Source organism: Cebus imitator, unplaced genomic scaffold (assembly GCF_001604975.1).
Source record: "Cebus imitator isolate Cc_AM_T3 unplaced genomic scaffold, Cebus_imitator-1.0 Scaffold62, whole genome shotgun sequence".
NCBI classification, from domain to species: Eukaryota; Metazoa; Chordata; class Mammalia; order Primates; family Cebidae; genus Cebus; species Cebus imitator.
Window position 1 is genome coordinate 5541299 of NW_016107377.1, and position 19762 is coordinate 5561060.

Genomic DNA, 19762 nt, shown 5'->3' on the forward strand with positions numbered 1-19762 from the left:
CCTTCCTCCCCCTCCTTCCTTCCTCCCCCTCCTCCCTTTTCTTTCTGTCTCCCTCTTTCATTACCGTGTTTATTTCATATTGATTGTTTCATTCCTTTAGCCCATTCAGTGTAGACACATTTTTCTAGATTCCAGTAATACCGGAGTAGACAAGAACAAAAGTCTCTTCTCCTGTACATCTTAAATTCATATGGGGGAGACTGACAGTAAACAAGGAAGAATTAACAGCACGTTAGGAGCAAGCGGGCCATGTTGTAGTCACCTTTTTCAGTGAGTTACCTGCCTTAGGTGAGAAATAGCCCTAGAGAGTGGCAGGCAGAAGGTGTGGGCCCCTCCGCATGAGACCATTTCAGAGTTGGGCCCTGGCGAGATGGCATTCTAGTTGAGACTTGAACTGAGAGATGCTTGAAAGAGTTTTGAAAGAATCAGTGCACAGCGCTAATTGGTAAAACTCCAGAATAGATATAACAGAAGCGCTTTTAAAGATTTAAAACTTACCTGAAGTTAAGAATAATGTGAACCTATAAGTCAAAGACGTTGCCTGGTGCCAAGCAAAGTGAATGAACAGAGATGATTTACATATGTCAGAATCTTTTCAAGAGGACAAAAGTTGTGTTACAAACATTAAACTTAAAAAGTTAAGTGCCTTCAAATGAGGAAAATCAAGCTGGTGTCATTCATTCACAAATTTGTACTGAGCAACTGTGCTGTGAATACAGCTGTGAGCAAGACAGCACACTCCCTCCTCTCCTGAGGTCGAGAGAAGAAACGGTAAATAAGCAGTTTCAGATCACACAAGTGCCATGGAGAAAAGGAAACAGCCCATGTGAAGATCGACATTTTCAGTTCCGCCATCATTGCTTCCTTGAGAACCTTTCTTCAAGAGCTGCCCTGTCTGCCTGAGCCGTCCCCACCCGCTTTCCTTAGAGGGCAGGGCCTCTGTGGGCATTTGCTGCAGCGATGTCGCGACATCACACCTTGGCCAGCTGCCTTCTTCCAGCTCTACAGCATCAGGAGGCTCTGGCCAGGTGTGGTGGTTCATGAACACCTGTAATCCCAGCACTTGGGGAGGCTGAGGCTGGGAATTTGAGACCAGCCTGGCTAACATGATGAAACCCCATTTCTACTAAAAATATTAAAATTAGCCGGGCGTGGTGAACGCACGCCTGTAGTCCCGGCTGCTCAGGAGGCTGAGATAGGAGAATCGCTTGAACCTAGGGGGCAGAGGTTGCAGTAAGACCAGATTGCATCACTGCATTCCAGCCTGGGCAGCAGAGCAAGACTGTCTCAAAAGAAAAGGAAACAAAACAAAACAAAACAAAAACAAACAAAAAAAACTCAGAAGGCTTTGATCTGATCAGTAGGTGTTGTAGTATTGTGGGGTGGGTTAGAGAGAGTATGAAAAAATGTGTCACATTTTTGGCAGTTTTTACCTTTACCCTGACTTGTGTCAGAAGTTAGTTGTTTCACTTGCTTAGATCATACCCAACAACTCTGAACTGGAAATCCTGAGCCAACTCTTATGCTGATGTGAAATTGACTTTCTAGGTTTTTTGATCTGGGAGATGTGTGGTGAGGACCTGTGAGGGTCACATCTGTGTCTGCGTCTAGAAGGGGGGTTTACCAGAAGGGGGGTTTCAGGCTGGGCCTTAGGGCTGAGATTTCCCCTGCTCCCCTCCGAGTGTGGCTCTGGACTGGAAGCTGTTGTCACAAGCACGGCCTGACAAGCTTGCTCTTCCACCCACCCCGTGTGTGGCCCTCCAGTGGCTGGATTGCCTCCTGGGCAGCCAGTGCTCCTCGGGGTGCACTGGAGGCCGTTTTGGTCTTGTGATTCACTCAGCTGCTTCCCAGCTTTCCCTCCATTCTCTCTTGCGTGACTCCTAGACAATTTCCCCCCTAGTCTCTGCACTGCAGGTAAGGAAAGACCTTCCCGTTATTGGGGACAGGGTTCTGTATGGTAGTTAGGAAGGCATGTGCCCAAGCCACACGTAGGTTCACACGGTGATTCTCGAAGGAAGGGAGGGCTGGGAGAAGTGATGGACTTCACCCGCTTTACTAGCTTCTTCATCTCACTGAACTAAAGGGAGTATGCACCTCTGTTTGCTGTTTATGTTTAGAACCTGTTTGGGACCCTTTTCGAGCATTGTCACCTCTGGCACTACCTGTGTCCCCTTGTCTGGGTTGCTCAAGTGTTACTGAATGTGTTTGCATATAGAGGGCATCTTCTGTCCATCTCAGTTCTTAACCTAAGCATGACATTACTAAGTCTTTATTGCCCACATGTCATAAGAACCTTCATGACTAATGTTTTAAGGGGATTTTGGGAAGTTAGGTTTGTTTGAAGGAGTCCCTATGCTTGGGACGTTGTGCCAAGGGAGATAACTCTGCTCACTGCCAAGAAGCCACCGGTTTCAACACTAGAGAGAGGTCCTGGGCTGAAGAACTCAAGTCTCCCTTTTTCCTTGTAAGATTTTGATGATGGTATGTTAGCGAATGGATTGTGCTTGGTTTGCAGTCCACCCATGGTGGAAAGTGGAAATTGGTGATGCATTGATGGAGAAAAAAACATTGTTGAAGATGAGTGAAAGCGTGGTGGGATTAGCTGACGAGCTGCCAGAAGCCAGGCAGCTGGCCCGTCTAGTGCACTGTGCCCCAGCCCTTCCTGTCACTGGGCACTGAGCCCACAGCCTCCCTGCTCCTGCATCCCGATCAAGAATTACTCACAGACTTGGCTGGAAGGATGAGCCCTGAGGGTGAGGGAAGAAGGTGAAGTGGGAGGCAGCAGGCTTTATTTTCGCAGGTAGTAATGTTTGGTCAACCACGTGTTGCTCTTAGTGGTGATAAATATCACCTGCGCTTCCAGAGACCACTTACAAGTGTGTTCCTAAAGATCGCATCTGCTTAAGTAATACGCTTATATTAAGTCAGATTTTGTTTTGCCTGGTTACAACTGTGACTTAGAGTTATCCATGGTTTTCTTCTTCCTCTTAATTATAGAGTTGATTGGTTTCTTTTAGAATTATTTTCCCTATATAATTTAAAAACTATCACTTAAATTGTATTATATCTTTAGATTTGTAGCCAGCGTTCTTTATCTGACACAATAGTGTGAAGATGGAGGATGCTGCTGGGTAGACTCCCACCTCTCCCATTGTCGGGGAGAGTCCTGAACCATCAGTGACCAGGAGCTCAGGGGTCACTCAGGAGCGAGCCCCAGGAAGACCTGCTCGCAGTGAACATGCGCATTTGCAGCTTCTGACTGGAGCGTATGTTAGAAACCAGTGTTTGTTTTCTCTGTCAGCAGTGTCTTAATATCTCATTTCATATCTTTCCCAAATGGCCCAAAATGGGTCTCTCCTTTCACCTCATTTTAATTGCTTTGGAAGATGACTGTCTGTCCCCCACATAACGTTTACTTTAAAACTCAGACACGGGCCAGGCGTGGTGGCTCACGCCTAAAACCCCGGCACTTTGGGAGGCCCTGGTGGGAGGAGAGCTTGAGGCCAGTTCAAGACCAGCCTGAGCAGTAAAGCAAGACCTACCCCCACCTCTGACTCCTGCCTCTTGAAAGAATTAAAGAATTAGCTGGGCATGGTGGTGTGCCCTATGGTCCCAGCCAGCTATCCAGGAGGCTGAGGTGGGAGGATGGCTTGAGCCTACGAGGTCGAGGCTCCAGCCTGGGTGACGGAGTGAGACTCCACCTCAAAAACAAAACGAAACAAAACAAAACACCTCAGAGACAAGTTCTTAATCTGCTGTCATTTTTCCTGGAAGCAGTAATAGATAAACTCAATAATATGTGTATATAAGTTTCCTACCAAGACGTTGAATACCATACTTCATTAAGTTAATGTGCCATAGCAACTTATTCTTCTGAGGTTGAACATAAGTAATGCTGCTGTTGAATATTTTGGGCATATACCATCTTCCAAATTTAAAATTTAGTATAGATGCCTAGAAGTGGAAGTAATTGGTTTTAACAAGTTTGGATATTTTTGTGGCTTTCGACGTGTTGTATGGCCACATTGCTTGCCATTGATTCAAGTGCCAGTCCAGGTTTCCAAATTGGTCATAGTTAGATGTCTGGCAGGAGAGCCAGCAGGCAGGAAGACCACGTGGGAGCCCCCCACAGAAGTCCTGGGGAGAAGAATCGCTTTAGACTGATCCAAGTTAGGAGGGGTAGAGGGGACACAGGGTGCTGAGAGCCCAGCAACCATCCACGCTGGGATGCGGCTGAATTTAGGAGGGTCCAAAGGGCGGTCCTAAGGAGCTGGGTGACCCTTGGGCTCCCGGCATGGCTGCCTGGAGGATGGCTCCCACTTTTCTTTTTTGATACAGGGTCTGACTCTGTCACCCAGGCTTACAGTATTGCTCACTGCAACGTCTGCCTCCCAGGCCCAAGTGATTCTCCTGCTTCAGCCTCCCAAGTAGCTGGGACTACAGGTGGGCACCACCACACCTGGCTCATTTTTGTATTTGTAGTAGAGATGGGGTTTTGCCATGTTGGCCAGGCTGGTCCCAAACTCCTGGCCTCAAGTGATCTGCCTGCCTCAGCCTCTCAAAGTGATGGGATTACAGGCATGAGCCACCGTGCCCCAGCCCCCATGTTTGTTCTTGATGGGGCTGTGCTGCTGCCGTCCTGGGAAGCCAGGCGAGCGTTGTGTGGGTTGCATTCAGATGGGGCTGGCAGGGTTTTCTCAGTGGACTTCCCGTGGCACTCACTGGCTCGTGGAAGCAGGTGTTCGCTCCTCTGTGCTGGCTGCTGCCTGCTTACTGTCTGTCCCTGAGCCTGAAAACCAGTCCTCGGGCCTCTGAGTGAAATCAAGGCAAGCGCATTACCAGCGTACTCCTCAGTAGAGACCGGCCACTGCCGGGCCCTGCCAGTCACCGAGTGTGCTTAGCTGATTGAGAGGTGCTTGGAGGTCTGGAGGAGCATCCCGTCAGAGATCAGGTTCAGTAGCACAGTAGGGTGACCATAGTTAATCATTTATTGTGTTTCAAATAGCCAGCAGAGAAGATTTGGAATGATCCCAACACAAAGGAATGATCCATGTTTGAGGTGAGAGGTGGTATCCCAGCTACCCAGATTTGATTGCTACACACTGTATACTTGTACCAGAATATCACATGTACTCCCAAAATGCGTGTTAACTATTACATGTCCTTAAAAATGAGAAGGCTCTGGATCTGTGTGGCCAGGAGACAGCATGCTTTGAAAACAGTGGGAACTGTAACGAAATCTGAGATGCCTGGGAGGCAGACAGATGTGGAATCACACAAACTTGAGAGTCACCTGTTGGCGTGGAGAAGCGCTGCTGGGCATGGGTCATATTAGTCGCCTCTGTTCTTGCCTCTCCCCTCCTTCCTCCTTGTGCCTGCCCACTCCTGTCCTCCTGCTGTGGACATGGTTCTGGATGCTTGCCCATCTTTGTGCCCCTGTGCACCTGGCTCCCCCTCCTAGGGGCAAGAGCCAGGATCAGTTGCATTTCTGCTGGTTTATAAGATGACACAATGCAGACTAAAGCAAAGAACCCAAGTTGTAGAGGGAAGGAAATTACTTGTATTTCTTGTAGCATCAGCTCTTCTAGACTGACCCCTTCAGTATAGTATTTAGTAGAAAGAATTTAGAACAAGACTTGCTGGCAGCTTTTTGTCTTCCCTGAGAATAAGGAAATAGAATATGCCATAGGCATCATTCCCATGGGCTCAGGGGCTTCCAGTAGGGATTTCTGGTACTCGCTAAGGTTGCAGGAACATGGCAAGTGTGTCCTCTGGAGAGTTAAAGCACCTTGCAGCCACCACAATGATGCTTCAGCCTCTGCATTTCTTGCTGAAGAGTGAGTGCGAGAGATGTATTGAGTTCTAACTGAAGTTCTTGGAATAGTGATGGATTATAGTACACAGTGAGAGCAGCAGGGAAGCTGTACCAGAGTAAGGCGTGTTCTCTACCCCAGTCCCCAAGTCATCTTCTGCCAGCCCATATAGGACTATATCCTGCCTCACTGTCAGCTTTGGTCCTGTGTGGGGATTGGTATCATCTGCTGTCAAAGTCTCAGCTGTCAAGTTCCTCTTAAGACTACCTGGCTCTCCTCATTTACATGACATGTTCAAGGACTTTGTTCCTTCACATAACTGCTTGGTTGGGCAGAAGGAGGTGGGGCAGCTGGACTCGAGGTGCGCTGGTTGGGGCCACACATGTTTTCACAGATGTCTCCCATCGGACATTTGGCAGAAAATGCAGGCACTAGAGAAACACAGTAAATGACACCAGGAAGAAACCACTAGACAGATCCAGAACTTGGGACTGGTTTCAAGTTGATGGCACTGGGGAGAGGACTGTTGTAGGCTGAAACAGTCTGTTGTACCCCGTGTACTGTGTTTGGATCCCGATTCAGATAAACCGGCCATGGAATGACTGTTTTTGAACAGCGGAGAACATTTAATTATATAGGACATGGAGGAATCGGTGTTAATTTTAGGCATTGATAGGTAGTAAAAAGTCCTTACGTTGGCACACTGAAGTACTTGGCGGGGGGATGATGACAGAGTTATTTTAAAATCCACTATGGGAACACAGAGACGTGGACAAAGCCTGTGTGGGAAAATGTTAATAATCATGAAATTCTTGCACTTGGTTTATGAGGATGCATTATATTACTATTTCTCAGTTCACTGTATGTTTGAGCATTTTTGTAATAAACTTTTTTTTTTTTTAAAGTTGTGGGCCCCATGTAAGGCACCTGGCTCGGCCACCTCCTCTTCCACTCGCATTCTACAAATTAGGGAAACAAGGCTCAGTGGTTAGCCCTTTCATCCGATGTCATAGGACTTTGTCTGTAGAACTGGCATTTCAGCCCAGGTCTCTTGAGACCAAGGTACCTGCTCTTGACCTCAAAGCTGTGCCCTAAGTTCCAAGCACTGCTGGAGGGGGTGACCCACAAGCGTACCCCCTCTCCGGACTCCTCTCTGCTCACCTCTCCTACCGGTCCTGCTGGCTTCAGGGACTCCACAGGGAACGCCGAACGCATCCAGCAGGAGGTGTGTTAGGAGTGGCCTGATAAGTGGTCTTCGTGTAGAGGCAGAAAGCATTTGGCATGTTATACTTTCTCCTGTCACTGTCTCTTGAATTTATAGGGAGGACTTATGTTTTTAAATAGCAGTTAAAAATACGTTTCTCCAAACCTTGGAAGTATTGAGACATGTTACCATTTTTCCCATAAATACTGTTAATTGGAGTTGATTTCTGCTTGGTGTTGGTAAAGATGCTTTTCTTGTTGCAGGCAGACATCTGGTCCCTAGGCATAACAGCTATTGAACTTGCAAGAGGGGAACCACCTCATTCCGAGCTGCACCCCATGAAAGTTTTATTCCTCATTCCAAAGAACAACCCACCGACGTTGGAAGGAAACTACAGTAAACCCCTCAAGGAGTTTGTGGAGGCCTGTTTGAATAAGGAGCCGAGCTTTGTAAGTTTCCTGGGGATGTGAACGTCCCTCCTTATGTGAGTCTTGACTTGGTTTAGATACATCCTGTTGGGATTTCTTTAATCACTCTTTTCAGCTGTCTTCATGGAATTACTCATTTTTCTTTTTCTATAAATAAGTATGATTGACCTCTTTGGTTTGCAAATGCATTTTATAAGTATCAGCAATTTCCTTTAGATTTCTGCCATCTCATACTTTATGGAATCTGAAGAATATTCTCCTTAATATCAAATGTGGAATCATCAAAGTTTAATATTGATAGAGGATCAGGTCATAAACTGTTACACTGTTTTTAGGAATGGGAAAGTGTAGCCTGGAAATAAATGGCTAAATATGTCTTTAAAGTAAATGTTTTCAATTTCCAGGTGGCATGTGTTAGGAAACAAAAGATTAGAAAATACAAATACAACCAAGCCCCCCTCTTTACTATCCCCGCCTCTTCCTGCCTACATCTCTTTTTAGGTTTAATAGACTCTGGCAGAGCCTTACAGCAGTAACGACTGTGTGGCTTTGCCTTGTTTTCTCTTTGAATTAGGACATTTCTTTGACAGTTGTCGGTGTGTGCTGGTGTTGGATGCAGCACCATATGTCCTTGTTTTGTTTTGAGTTTTCCAGCACAGTTAGCTGAAGGCCAAGCTGAGCCCCCCATTTCCTAACTCTTAATTAAAAATGGGTGATTACTTTTTCAAGAGCATCATGGTTTTCTAATATGCTGGTTTTGGTAAAGGAATTAAGTGGGGAATGCAACATGAATGCAACATTTTCTTTTTTTTGAGACGGAGTCTCACTCTGTCACCAGGCTGGAGTGCAGTGGCATGATCTTGGCTCACTGCAGCCTCCACCTCCTGGGTTCAGGGGATTCTCCTGCCTCAGCCTCCCGAGTAGCCGGGACTACAGGTGCGCTGCACCACACTCAGCTAATTTTTGTATTTTTAGTAGAGTTGTGGTTTCACCATGTTGGCCAGGCCGGTCTCGATCTCCTGAACTTGTGATCCACTGCCACGGCCTCCCAAATTGCTGGGATTACAGGTGTGAGCCACTGTGCCCGGCCAGAATACAACATTTTTTAAGCACCTCTAAGGAGATGCAGCCGGAGACCACCACGCCAGTGATGGATCACCCCATCAGCGTCAGGTAGTGGTGAGGCTTGTCCTACGTGCCACGATGCTCTGCATTTTATTACATGATGACGTTTGTTGCAGCCACCATGCACTGGTGGAGATATGGCCGCTTGCAGGCATGCCTTCCCGTGCACAGCATGTGTCTAGTATGGGCTTATTCCCCAGCACACACCCGCTCCACCCTACAGCTACTGAGGAGCCAGCTGAGAGGCGAGAATGTGAGCACCTCGGGGGTAGCTGGGGTTTACCCTCATGTAGACAGGGAGGGACAGTACCTGAGGTGATTAGGTTTCTCACGAGTTTAAATCTGAAAACGTGCTTGACTCTTATAATCAAACTTTCGTAGTTTGGAGTGAGTGGGAACTTGGTTTGACTCGGTGTTTGGGTGTTCCTTCTGTCTGTTCCAGTTTGGGCCATGCAGGTTTCCTTGGGAAGCACATTCCCTGTCACTGTCACCATCTTCAAGGCAGGTAGCTGGCCAGGTGCTGCTTGCGGTGGCCATGCTGAACTCAGGGCATGGGTAAAGTCCTCAGCCCAATAACAAGGGAAGGGAGGGACCTGGGAAACAGCCTTTCTAAACTGGGACAGTGGGTGATGAAGAGCACCCAGCTATTCTCTCAACAGACAGGAAAAACGGCTTCTGCTGTCTCCCTTACGGTTTCTTTAATTCCAAATTGACATTTCTATTATGTGCCTGGATGTGGTGAAACATTAATACAGAAAGTTAACAAAGCGGCCAGGCACGGCGGCTCACTCCTGTAATCCCAGCACTTTGAGAGTCTGGGGCGGGTGGATCACCAGAGGTCAGGAGTTTGAGACTAGCCTGGCCAACATGGTGAAACCCCATCTCTGCTAAAAATAGAAAAAATTCGCTAGGTGTAGTGGCACATTCCTGTAGTCCCAGCCACTTAGGAGGTTCAAGCAGGAGAATCGCTTGAACCTGTGAGGCAGAAGTTGCCGTGAGCTGAGATCTCACCACTGCACTCCAGCCTGGGCAACAGAGCAAGACTCTGTCTCAAAAAAAAAAAAAAGTTAAAGCAACCCAGAACACATATTTTGTCAGCATTTGTCATAAAGTATTTTATAAATTAGGAGATAAGCTCTCATGAATAATCCCCGTGAAGCTCTGTGCAGAGTTTTCTGTGGAAGTGCATTTCTCTGGGGGAAGTTCTTGTTCTTTCTTTTTTTTTTGAGACGGAGTTTCGCTCTTGTTACCCAGGCTGGAGTGCAATGGCGCGATCTCGGCTCACCGCAGCCTCCGCCTCCTGGGTTCAGGCAATTCTCCTGCCTCAGCCTCCTGAGTAGCTGGGACTACAGGCACGCGCCACCATGCCCAGCTAATTTTTTGTATTTTTAGTAGAGACGGGGTTTCACCATGTTGACCAGGATGGTCTCGATCTCTTGACCTCATGATCCACCCGCCTCGGCCTCCCAAAGTGCTGGGATTACAGGCTTGAGCCACCGCGCCCGGCCTAGTTCTTGTTCTTTCATTGGATGGCTAGCTATAGAATATTAAGGACCTCCTTGGAAACTCAGTGCCATGCCCACCACAGCACCCGGAGTCCAGGCGTAGGTCCCGAGACCCTCATCTTGGGGTGAGGCACAGTGAGAAGAGCTGTGGAGTGGAGTCCAGTCATCAGGTGTCGGTGCGCAGGCTGATATTTTGAGGCTGAAGTCTGTCCTTTCGCGGGGGATGGAGAGCTTCATCTCATACTTGGGTTGTTGTGTGTGTTTTTCCAGAGACCCACTGCTAGGGAGTTACTGAAGCACAAGTTTATCCTACGCAATGCAAAGAAAACTTCCTACTTGACCGAGCTCATCGACAGGTACAAGAGATGGAAGGCCGAGCAGAGCCACGACGACTCAAGCTCTGAGGATTCTGACGCGTAAGTGGCCCCTGGGTGGCCCAAGCATGGTGTGGAATGGAGCCGCTGGTCCTTGTCACTTGTTTGGTGTGCATTTTGTTTCTTGTTGAGTTTTTTTCAGATAATCCAGGTTGGTGGCGATTGTTGTGTTAGACACAGCATGGGTCTGTTTGGGCATCATTTAGCCTCTTGATGATGTTGGTGGAGTTTCTGCGAGTGAACTCTGAGCTGTGCGTAGGGATCTGGACCTTGCTCTTTCGCTCTCTTCTGTTTGTTTTCCGTTGCACTTCCTGTTCTTAAAATCCTGATGAGGTGAAACTGTCACATGAATACCTGAAAGGCTAGAAATGCATGTTTTTGTGACTCCCTGTTGAGTCTAGTAGAAGCTCTGTACCAGGAAGTGACTTACTGAGAACTGCTGTCAAGCTTGGCATCTAGGAATTCCTTTGGCTTCAGAGGCAAAGTGGGGCTGCAGCCATTTGTGTGGGGAAGGCTGGTGAGGCGGTCAGGCCAAGAATGTGTCAGGAAGTGGGAGCCTGGGAACCCATCCGTTCTGCATGCCTTGGCAGGAATAAGGTTGGTCCACAGTGCAGTTCCATGCTCCAGGTCAGTTGAATGAAGGTTTCTGGGGATGGGACCCTGAGTGGTTTTTCAGGGTTTCTAGGTGATGCCAGTTTAAAGCCAAGGTTGAGACCACTGACCTTGGAAGTTCTTGAGGTGCTGCCATTGGGAGCTTGCAGGGGTAGCCACAGAGATGACAAAACGAAGAGACTGGAGAGAGGCTTGGAGAGCTAGGACAAGGCGGCGGATTCGGGTCAAGGAGGGAAGCTGGTGTCCAGGCTTGGGCAGTGTGGCCGCAGGCGTTGTGATGTGAGGTGCAGGAAGCCGGGTGTGGGTGGACCGTGTGTGTCAGTCTGAGTTGTCCAGGAGGAGACGTCCAACGTGAAGTGGCATGGAGGTGTGGAGTTCAGGTGAGACAGCTGGGCAGGTGAGGCGGGCTTAGGGGTCACCATTCTGTGGAAGTCAATGGAGCCAAGAGAGCAAAGGGTGTCAGTCGGGGTGTGTGGGGGAGTGAGGCTGGCCCCTAGGGAAGCTGGTATGAGGGTGAGGCTCCACCTGTGAGTGAGAGGGGACAGGTGTGGCAAGGGGCGGGAGGACGCGCAGGCTCCGTGGGGCCATAGGCATCAGTGGGGCAAAGGGATCATTGCCCGTGAGGCCCACTCGGGATAGGGAGTGACCAGCACATCATCATCTTATGAGGGGCCAGGGAGTATGCAAAGGGACATGAGTGGGCTTTGGAGTGTGTGGAGGGTAACAAATGGAGGCAGCGAGTGTGGATCCCAGAACCCGGGCTGAGAGACGGCTGTGGTGAGGCAGGACGCAGGGACGCCTGCCTGCGCGGTGAGAGGAGGAGCCCAGCGGAGAGAAGCTGATGTCCCAGAGAGGGGCTCCCAGGGAGGTGTCCTCTGGGAGGAAGAGGAAGAGGCGGAGGAGAAGGAGGGTGGGCATGCACACAGTGGCATCCAGGGGGGTGTGGGAACCACCTTCCGATGGTCCCTTCTCTGTGAGGGAGGCAGGAGCATCTTTGGAAAATCCCAGAAGGACTGGGCAAGGATGTGATGGGTGGGGACTTGGGGTTGGTGGGTGTGGATTCGGCGGTCCCCGAGTCCTCAGAGCAGGTGTGCGAGCACTGACAGGATTTCCCTGCATTTCTGTGTTAAGGGAAACAGATGGCCAAGCTGCGGGGGGCAGTGATTCAGGGGACTGGATCTTCACAATCCGAGAAAAAGATCCCAAGAATCTTGAGAACGGAGCTCTTCAGCCGTCGGACTTAGACGGAAACAAGGTATGTCTGCTCCCTCCAGAATGCTCACACTGACCTCAGTTCACAGGGTTTTGCAGGCACTTGTGTGTGAAGCTTGCTGTGGGTGCGGGTGGGGTCCTTTGTGGCAGCTGTTTTTTGTTGCCAGGGGATGGACAGGTCAGGAGCTTCAGTTCTGTCTGATGATCAGCTCACACCGGGGAGTCGGGCCTCTGCTCTGTTCTGTGCCGCTCCATCCTGCTCCCTGCAGCTCTGCCGTCATGGGGTCTGGGGGTGAGGTCTCCCGTGAACTGATTTCATAGCTGTCTTTGAGGGACTGTTTTGCATGTTGGGGTTACTTACTTACATGTCATAATTTTGTGATTGAGTTTTAGGGACGTTACAAGTAACTGCATTGCTTTTGATATTTATGTAAAACAATTTTGATTAATTGGTTTTATGCCCGTTAAAGTTACAAAAGGCCATCTATTTAGGGTCTTGTAAAGCATAGTGGTGTAGTTTCTCTCAGGCAGGGTGGGCCAGTGCTGTCCCCTGTTGATCCTACAAGTCCTGCTTTGATAAGTGAACAGGTGTTCAGTGTCCATGTGGAGGCTGCAAAAGTAGAAACTCGACCTCAGTCCTAGACAGCACTTGGAATGGTTGATCTTGACCTGATTTCTATTTCCAGGTTTGCATTAGTAAAGTACTTTCTCTCTGTCTCTCCCCGTTTTTTTTTTTTTTTTTTTTTTGAGACAGGGTCTCTGTCACCCAGACTGGAGTGCAGTGGTGTCATCATAGCTCACTGCAGCCTCAAAGTCCTGGGCTCAAGCGATCCTTCCACCTCAGCCTCCTGAGTAACTGGGATTGCAGGCATGTGACACCATGTCCAGTTTATTTAAAACTGTTTTGTTTTTTTTTGTAGAAACAGGGTCTGTGTTGCCCAGGCTGGACTCCAACTCTTGGGCTCAAATGATCCTCCTGCCTCGGCTTCCCACAGTGTTGGAATGACAGGCGTGAGCCACCATGCCCAACCAGTAAAGCTCTTCTGCACAGTTAGTGAGACAAGGCAGTGCACCGCCCTGTGCCCATGGAGTTCCACATGGAACCCAGATGCGGGTTTCCCTCGAGTGCGGGTTTTGCATGTCACTGCAAGTGAAACTTTGAAGTCTAGCGAGAGGAGACGCCTCCGATGGTCTTGTTCTGATGTCATGGTGCATGGAGGACGTTTACTCAGCGTGAAGTTAGAGGCAGCCCCCAAGCTTCCATAGTCCAGATGTGAGGTTTATTGCATTATTGCTGATGTGAATGTTAACTGTTTCTCATGACCTTTTTTTCTCTCCCCCAAGAAGAAAGACATCCCAAAGAGGCCTTTCTCTCAGTGTTTATCTACAATTATTTCTCCTCTGTTTGCTGAGGTAAGGTACCTGGCTGGCCTTTTCAGAGTGGGAGGCGGGGAGGGAGAAGCTGGGCACACGTCAGTGGTGATGTTGCCAGTTAAGAGTTGGGAACATTAAGACAAGCTGGCAGAGCCTTGGAAGCCCGCATCGTGCCTCCCCAAAGGCTGCCAGCGCCAGGCACCACCTTCTGCCCCCCTCTGTCCTGGGTGGTGCCTCTGTTGAGTCTCCCTGGGAGGTGCCCACTCTGCTGCAGCCTGGAATTTGTAGACTGGATGACAGTCATCAACCTGAAATCCTGTGTCACCCATTGTGCTGCTTTTTAGCAAATCTCATTGGGTACAGCCTGCTGTTTTTGCCTCAGACCAATTTCTGGCCACGTGAAAAGTACATTCTTACTTCTTGGTAGACGTTGGATGCCCGGAGTCCTCCTGTCTTCCCTGAGCCACGTGCTTCACCCAAGTCCCTCTTCTGCTCAGCAGTATGGCGCCCTCCCTGTGCCTGCCCTCCCTGCTCCCTGCCCTCCCCCCACCTGCCTTCCCCCCAGCCTCTCCCTCCCAGAGGAACGTGCTCCCATGGCTGGCCCAGTGCACACTGTGTTTTGAGAAATTTTCAAAAGTAGTCTGTAAGAATGAAGATTGTTCTGCATCTGGTTAGCAGCGGATTTGAAAATAAGTTGGAAGTCACCCCACCTTTCTTATTGTGCCCCTTCATGGCTGAGGCTGCGTTTGAGGTACTCACCATGGGCCGCATGGGGATCTGGCCCTCTTGGGGCGCTTTCCACTGTGGCTGTCTTTTGGGGTCCTTGTCCTTGAAGGGGAGGCCCTTGGGAGGAAGTGTCACAGGAGCTCGTTCCCCTCCCCTGCGCCTGCATCCCGCAGCGGGGGAGCCCTGGCTGTGGGCTGTGCCTGGCCAGCCACGGTCCTGCCAGTGCCTCTTCCCAGCCCTCCAATGAGCCTTCACCCATTGCTCTGCCCAGCAGGTGCCCTGGGGGGTTTGTTTGAGGGCATCTGACCTGGCAGGTTGAGAGCAGGTGAGAGCAGGGCTGTGGGCAGAGCCCGAGTCCTCACCTGCAGCTTCCGTGGGAAACAGCTGAGCCTACTGGTGTTGGGGAAGCCACAGGGCACACGGAGGTCCTACTGGATAGTGTCCTGCTCCAGCCGTGGCACATGGTTCCAGGCACCTGTTTTTTTTCTACCTAGGATGTCCATGGTAGAGCGCCGTCCTGCTTTTCATTCCGTCCCTTGGGAATTGGCCCTGTGGGTTTTCCAGGCTGTGTTCCAGAAGAATCGTTTGAACCTGGGAGGCAGAGGGTGTAGTGAGCTGAGATCTCACCACTGCACTCCAGCTTCCCCATCCCCCCACCCAAAAAAAAGGAATCTGAAGTGACCTGGAGCCGGAGTCAAAGCTTTTCCCAAACACCCTGGTGCTGCCATGTTGCTCCTTGAAAAGTGCGCTCCGCCGTTCTGTAGCTGGTGTGCCTCACGCTATTCTTTCTGTTCGTGTGTTTTCAGTTGAAGGAGAAGAGCCAGGCATGTGGAGGGAACTTGGGGTCCATTGAAGAGCTTCGAGGGGCCATCTACCTGGCGGAGGAGGCGTGCCCCGGCATCTCCGACACCATGGTGGCGCAGCTTGTGCAGCGACTCCAGAGGTAACTGCCTGGGGCCCCTCCGGGCTGGGGAGGCAGCAGCCTCTACTCGGGCCAGGACTGTTGCTGAGTTTGGCATTTCATTCTTGGCCTGTCTGTCCCTGTTACCTTGCAGGCCTCAGGGTGGAAGTAAGAGGTGAATTAGAGATGACTTGGTTCTGAGTTCTAGAAATCAGTGTGAAGGAAGGATCCGAATCTGGAAACTGCTGGAAAAGCCACAGGGCTTTGTGTATTTGTAGTAGCTCTTGCCACGCAAATACAGGGTGGCGGTAAAATATCTGTCTCCTCTTAATTATGCAGCTTAATTATTGGCCAGAGAATGATCGTTCTTAGCCAAATGTTTGCATCTATCTGGTTTTTGGCTTTAAAGTTGAGTGTGAGAAATGCCAGCAGCTTGGGCATGGTCAACTCAGCGTGTTCCCATTCCCAGCACCCTCCCCCACCCCGTGCCATGCTGCTGCTTTCAGTTGTTAAGGCAAGTTGATCTGTACCAGTGCTGGCCAGTAGAAGTACGGGGGGGGGGGGCCCACATAGAATTTTATGTTTTCTGCTGGATGTGGTGGCTCAAGCCTGTAATTCCAGTGTTTCGGGATGCCTAGGCAGGAGGATCGCTTGAGGCCAAGAGTTTGAGACCAGCCTGGGCAAAAATAGGAAGACCCTGTGTCTACGCAAAAACAAACAAACAAAGCCAGGCATGGTGGCTTGCACCTATGGTCCTAGCTACTTGGGAGGCTGAGGCTGGAGAATTGCTTGAGCTGAGGAGTTTGAGGCTACGGCTGTGATCACCTCTGCACTTCAGGCTGGGCAACAAAGTGGGACCCTGTCTCTAAAAGCCAAACAAAAAAAGATTTTCACATTTTCTAGTAGCCTTGTTTTTAAAAAGAAAAATGAAGTGAAATTAGTTTCAGCAACACATTTTTTAACCTGCCAGATCCAGAGTATTATTTCAACATTAATACCAGCAATCATCAGTAAGATATTTTAAATTTTTTGGGGGACTATCTTTGGAATGATGTGTATTTTACACTTAGCAGCACGTCTCCATTCAGACTCAGCACATGCCACGTGCTCACTGAGCATTGTGGCTGGGGTTGACCCTGTTTACCCTTGTGCGGGTCTGTAGCTACTGATGTCTATGCTGTGTTAAAACTTGACTTCGCAGTGATTCACGAGGGAGGCCGAGTCGGTGTGCTCTTCCCTTTGTCTGTGATGTGTGCCCTTTTTTCCGCCTCTGTCCTCAGACAACCTGCCTCTCAGTGTGCTTATCATCTCCCTTGCAGGCTGGGCTGTGGCTTCCACTTCTTTCTTCTCTGCTCCTGAAGCTCCCTCTGAGCATTCACCCCCAATGGCTGCCAAAACCATGGTGGCCATGGCTTAGACTTCCTGCCAGTTTTGCTCTGAACACGTCATTTCAGTGGATGACCATAGGAAAAATGAGAGCTGCCTCTCATCTGAAGCATTTTCAGAGCCTTTCTGTCTCAGTTGCAATTAATGTTTGCATTCTTTTGTGTGACATCAACTCGTCCCATGATTTAGTCATTAATATTTTGAGTCTTAGGATCCATGGCTATTTGGTGTGCTTTCGGAGGACCTTATGTAACAATTTGTTCTCTGGTAGAGTGCCAAGTATTTCCAGGGCCTTAAAAGAGGAGTTCTGAATTGGAACATTTGAGATAAGTCTCGTTAAATATCCTCAGCCATTTCTCCTGGACATGTGACTTGGAGTCCATTGTAAAATGGTTGAGGGAATCTTGGTCATGAGGGGACCCCGTCCTTATACTTTTTTGTATCCTAAAGCAAGGCAATATTGTAGAATGTTTGGAAGACACAGAAATTACCCACAATCCCACCACTGTAGCCCAAATCTCAGCATCATCTTTGGGTGCATTGCCTTCTATGGTTATACCAGGTTATAAACTTACTGAGTTCTCTCATCTACCTGCAAATTATAGTGCAGATAAGACTTTTTAGACTTTCTATAGTATTTATTTAGGATACAGAATTTGCGCATGTAAACTAATGTAGTGCACATATATAGGTTGAATATCCCAAATCCCCAATCTGAAACTTTAAGTGCCAGTGTGAGGCTCAAAGGAACTGCTCTCTGGGGCAAGTCAGATTTCAGGTTTTGGGATGTACCTGGTAAGTATAATGCAGAGATTCCCAGATCCAAAGCCAGAAGGGTTTCAGATAAGGGATATGTCCAACCTGTAATTTTCTATGCACTTTTTAACTTGTACATATTTTTAATATTGTGTGTGTGTGTATATATATATATATATATATATGTAGATATAGATAATTACCATTTTTATTTCAGTTTATGTAGTTTACTTAACCGATTTTATACTGTTGGGCATCAAAGTTTTTTCCAAATTGAGTATAATTACAAAAATCCAGAGAGACATCTTTCTGTAGACGTGTTTTTCCTGCTTGGGCCATATTTCAGAAGCAGTTCTAGGAAATAGATTCTTGGACTATCACTATTTTTGTGGTCAAAAAGGGTTTCCTGCACTCACATTAGGAATGTATATGCATCCTTGGAATCTTACTATGTCATTGTGTATGTATCAGTTTTCAGGTTTTGGGCCGGGCGTGGTGGCTCAAGCCTGTAATCCCAGCACTGTGGGAGGCCGAGGCGGGTGGATCACGAGGTCAAGAGATCGAGACCATCCTGGTCAACATGGTGAAACCCCGTCTCTACTAAAAATACAAAAAATCAGCTGGGCATGGTGGTACATGCCTGTAATCCCAGCGACTCAGGAGGCTGAGGCAGGAGAATTGCCTGAACCCGGGAGGCGGAGGTTGCGGTGAGCCGAGATCGCGCCATTGCACTCCAGCCTGGGTAACAAGAGCGAAACTCCGTCTCAAAAAAAAAAAAAAAAAAAAAAAAAAAAAAACAGTTTTCAGGTTTTGAAAATTGATCATAAGTTAAAGGGTTATTTCCTGTTTTATTCACATCTCTTTAGGGAGTCTGAACCCATTCTTGCTTTTTGTGATGTACTCTGGAGTTTTTGTGTGAGGATCATGATTTTTTCAATCTTTATGTGCATTCTTTTAAAATTAGACTTATTAACCCATTGATATTTGCTCCACTTATTTTTGTATGACTTGCAATTTCCTATGAAACATGAGATTTTGGTTACTATGTGAATTTTTGCATAGGGATGAGAAATGACATGTATTGACTTCTCTCTCTGTTTTTCCCTAGATATTCTCTAAGTGGTGGAGGAACTTCATCCCACTGAAATTCCTTTGGCATTTGGGGTTTTGTTTTTTCCCTTTTTCTTCTTCATCCTCCTTCTTTTCAAAAGTCAACGAGAGCCTTCGCTGACTCCACTGAAGAGGTGTGCCGCCGGGGGCCACCCTGATGCCGGGCGCCCACCCAGGGACACACACAGCCCTCGCTGTGCCGCAGCCAGATGAAGTCTCTCAGATGGGTGGGGAGGGTTAGCTCCTTCCAGCGATCATTTTATTACCTTTGTTTTTAATTTTAACCATAGTGCACATATTCAAGGGAAGTGTCTTTAAAAACAAAAACAAACCCTGAAATGTATATTTGGGATAGGCAACTAAAGACATGAAACCTCAGGTATCCTGCTTTACGTGGAGAACTCCCTCTGGGAGCTGGAGAATCGCTCTGGTGGATGGGTGTACAGATTTGTATATAGTGTCATTTTTATGGAAACCCTTTCGGCGTGCATAAGGAATCACTGTGTACAAACTGGCCAAGTGCTTCTGTAGATAATGTCAGTGGAGTAAATATTCGCCAGGCCATAACTTGAGTCTATTGCCTTGCCTTTATTACATGTAAATTTTGAATTCTGTGACCAGTGATTTGGGTTTTATTTTGTATTTGCAGGGTTTGTCATTAATAATCATTAATGCCCCTCTCTTACAGAACACTCCTGTTTGTACCTCAACAAATGCAAATTTTCCTCTTGTTTGCCCTGCACCTCTTTTGGTACATTTAAAGGTTGATTTCCTTTTTCATTGACGGTACTATTTCTTAGTGTTTTAAATTGGAACATATCTTGCCTCATGAAGCTTTAAATTATTATTTTCACTTTCTCCCCATGAAGCGCTCTCGTCTGACATTTGTTTGGAATTGTGCCAGTGCTGGTCTGCACCAGATGGACCATCCTATCTAATACGATTTTTTGTTGCACCTTGTAGTGGATTCTGCATATCATCTTTCCCACCTAAAAATGTCTGAATGCTTACACGAATAAATTTTATAACATGCTTATTTTGCATACTCCTTGAAATGTGACTCTCCAGAGGACAGGGTACCTGCTGTGTACGTGTGGCTGTGCATGTGTACTCATGGCTGTGAGTGTGTAACAGGACACTTTGGAAGACTCCAGGGAAAAGTCCCCAGGTGTGGAGCTGCCGAGTGCCGAGTTCAGCACCCTGGACAGCTTGTGCACCTGTTCACTGAGACGATGT

The 19762-nt window shown here is 48.2% G+C and overlaps 1 protein-coding gene across 6 annotated transcripts in view; it reads left to right on the forward strand.

The window, feature by feature from the left end:
* The window catches only part of STK24 (serine/threonine kinase 24), a 128099-nt gene extending 108537 nt beyond the window's left edge, over positions 1-19562 (forward strand). For 5 of the 6 annotated variants that reach the window (XM_017530039.1, XM_037739088.1, XM_037739087.1 and 2 more), the window contains exons 6-11: positions 7281-7466; positions 10346-10491; positions 12193-12316; positions 13618-13686; positions 15180-15316; positions 18525-19562. In XM_017530039.1, the coding sequence (XP_017385528.1) occupies positions 7281-7466; positions 10346-10491; positions 12193-12316; positions 13618-13686; positions 15180-15316; positions 18525-18561 (699 nt within the window). In that variant the 3' untranslated portion in view covers positions 18562-19562. The remainder of the gene's footprint in view (positions 1-7280; positions 7467-10345; positions 10492-12192; positions 12317-13617; positions 13687-15179; positions 15317-18524) is intronic. The other variant, XM_017530040.2, reaches the window with a different exon arrangement.
* The last annotated feature ends 200 nt before the right edge of the window (positions 19563-19762 follow it).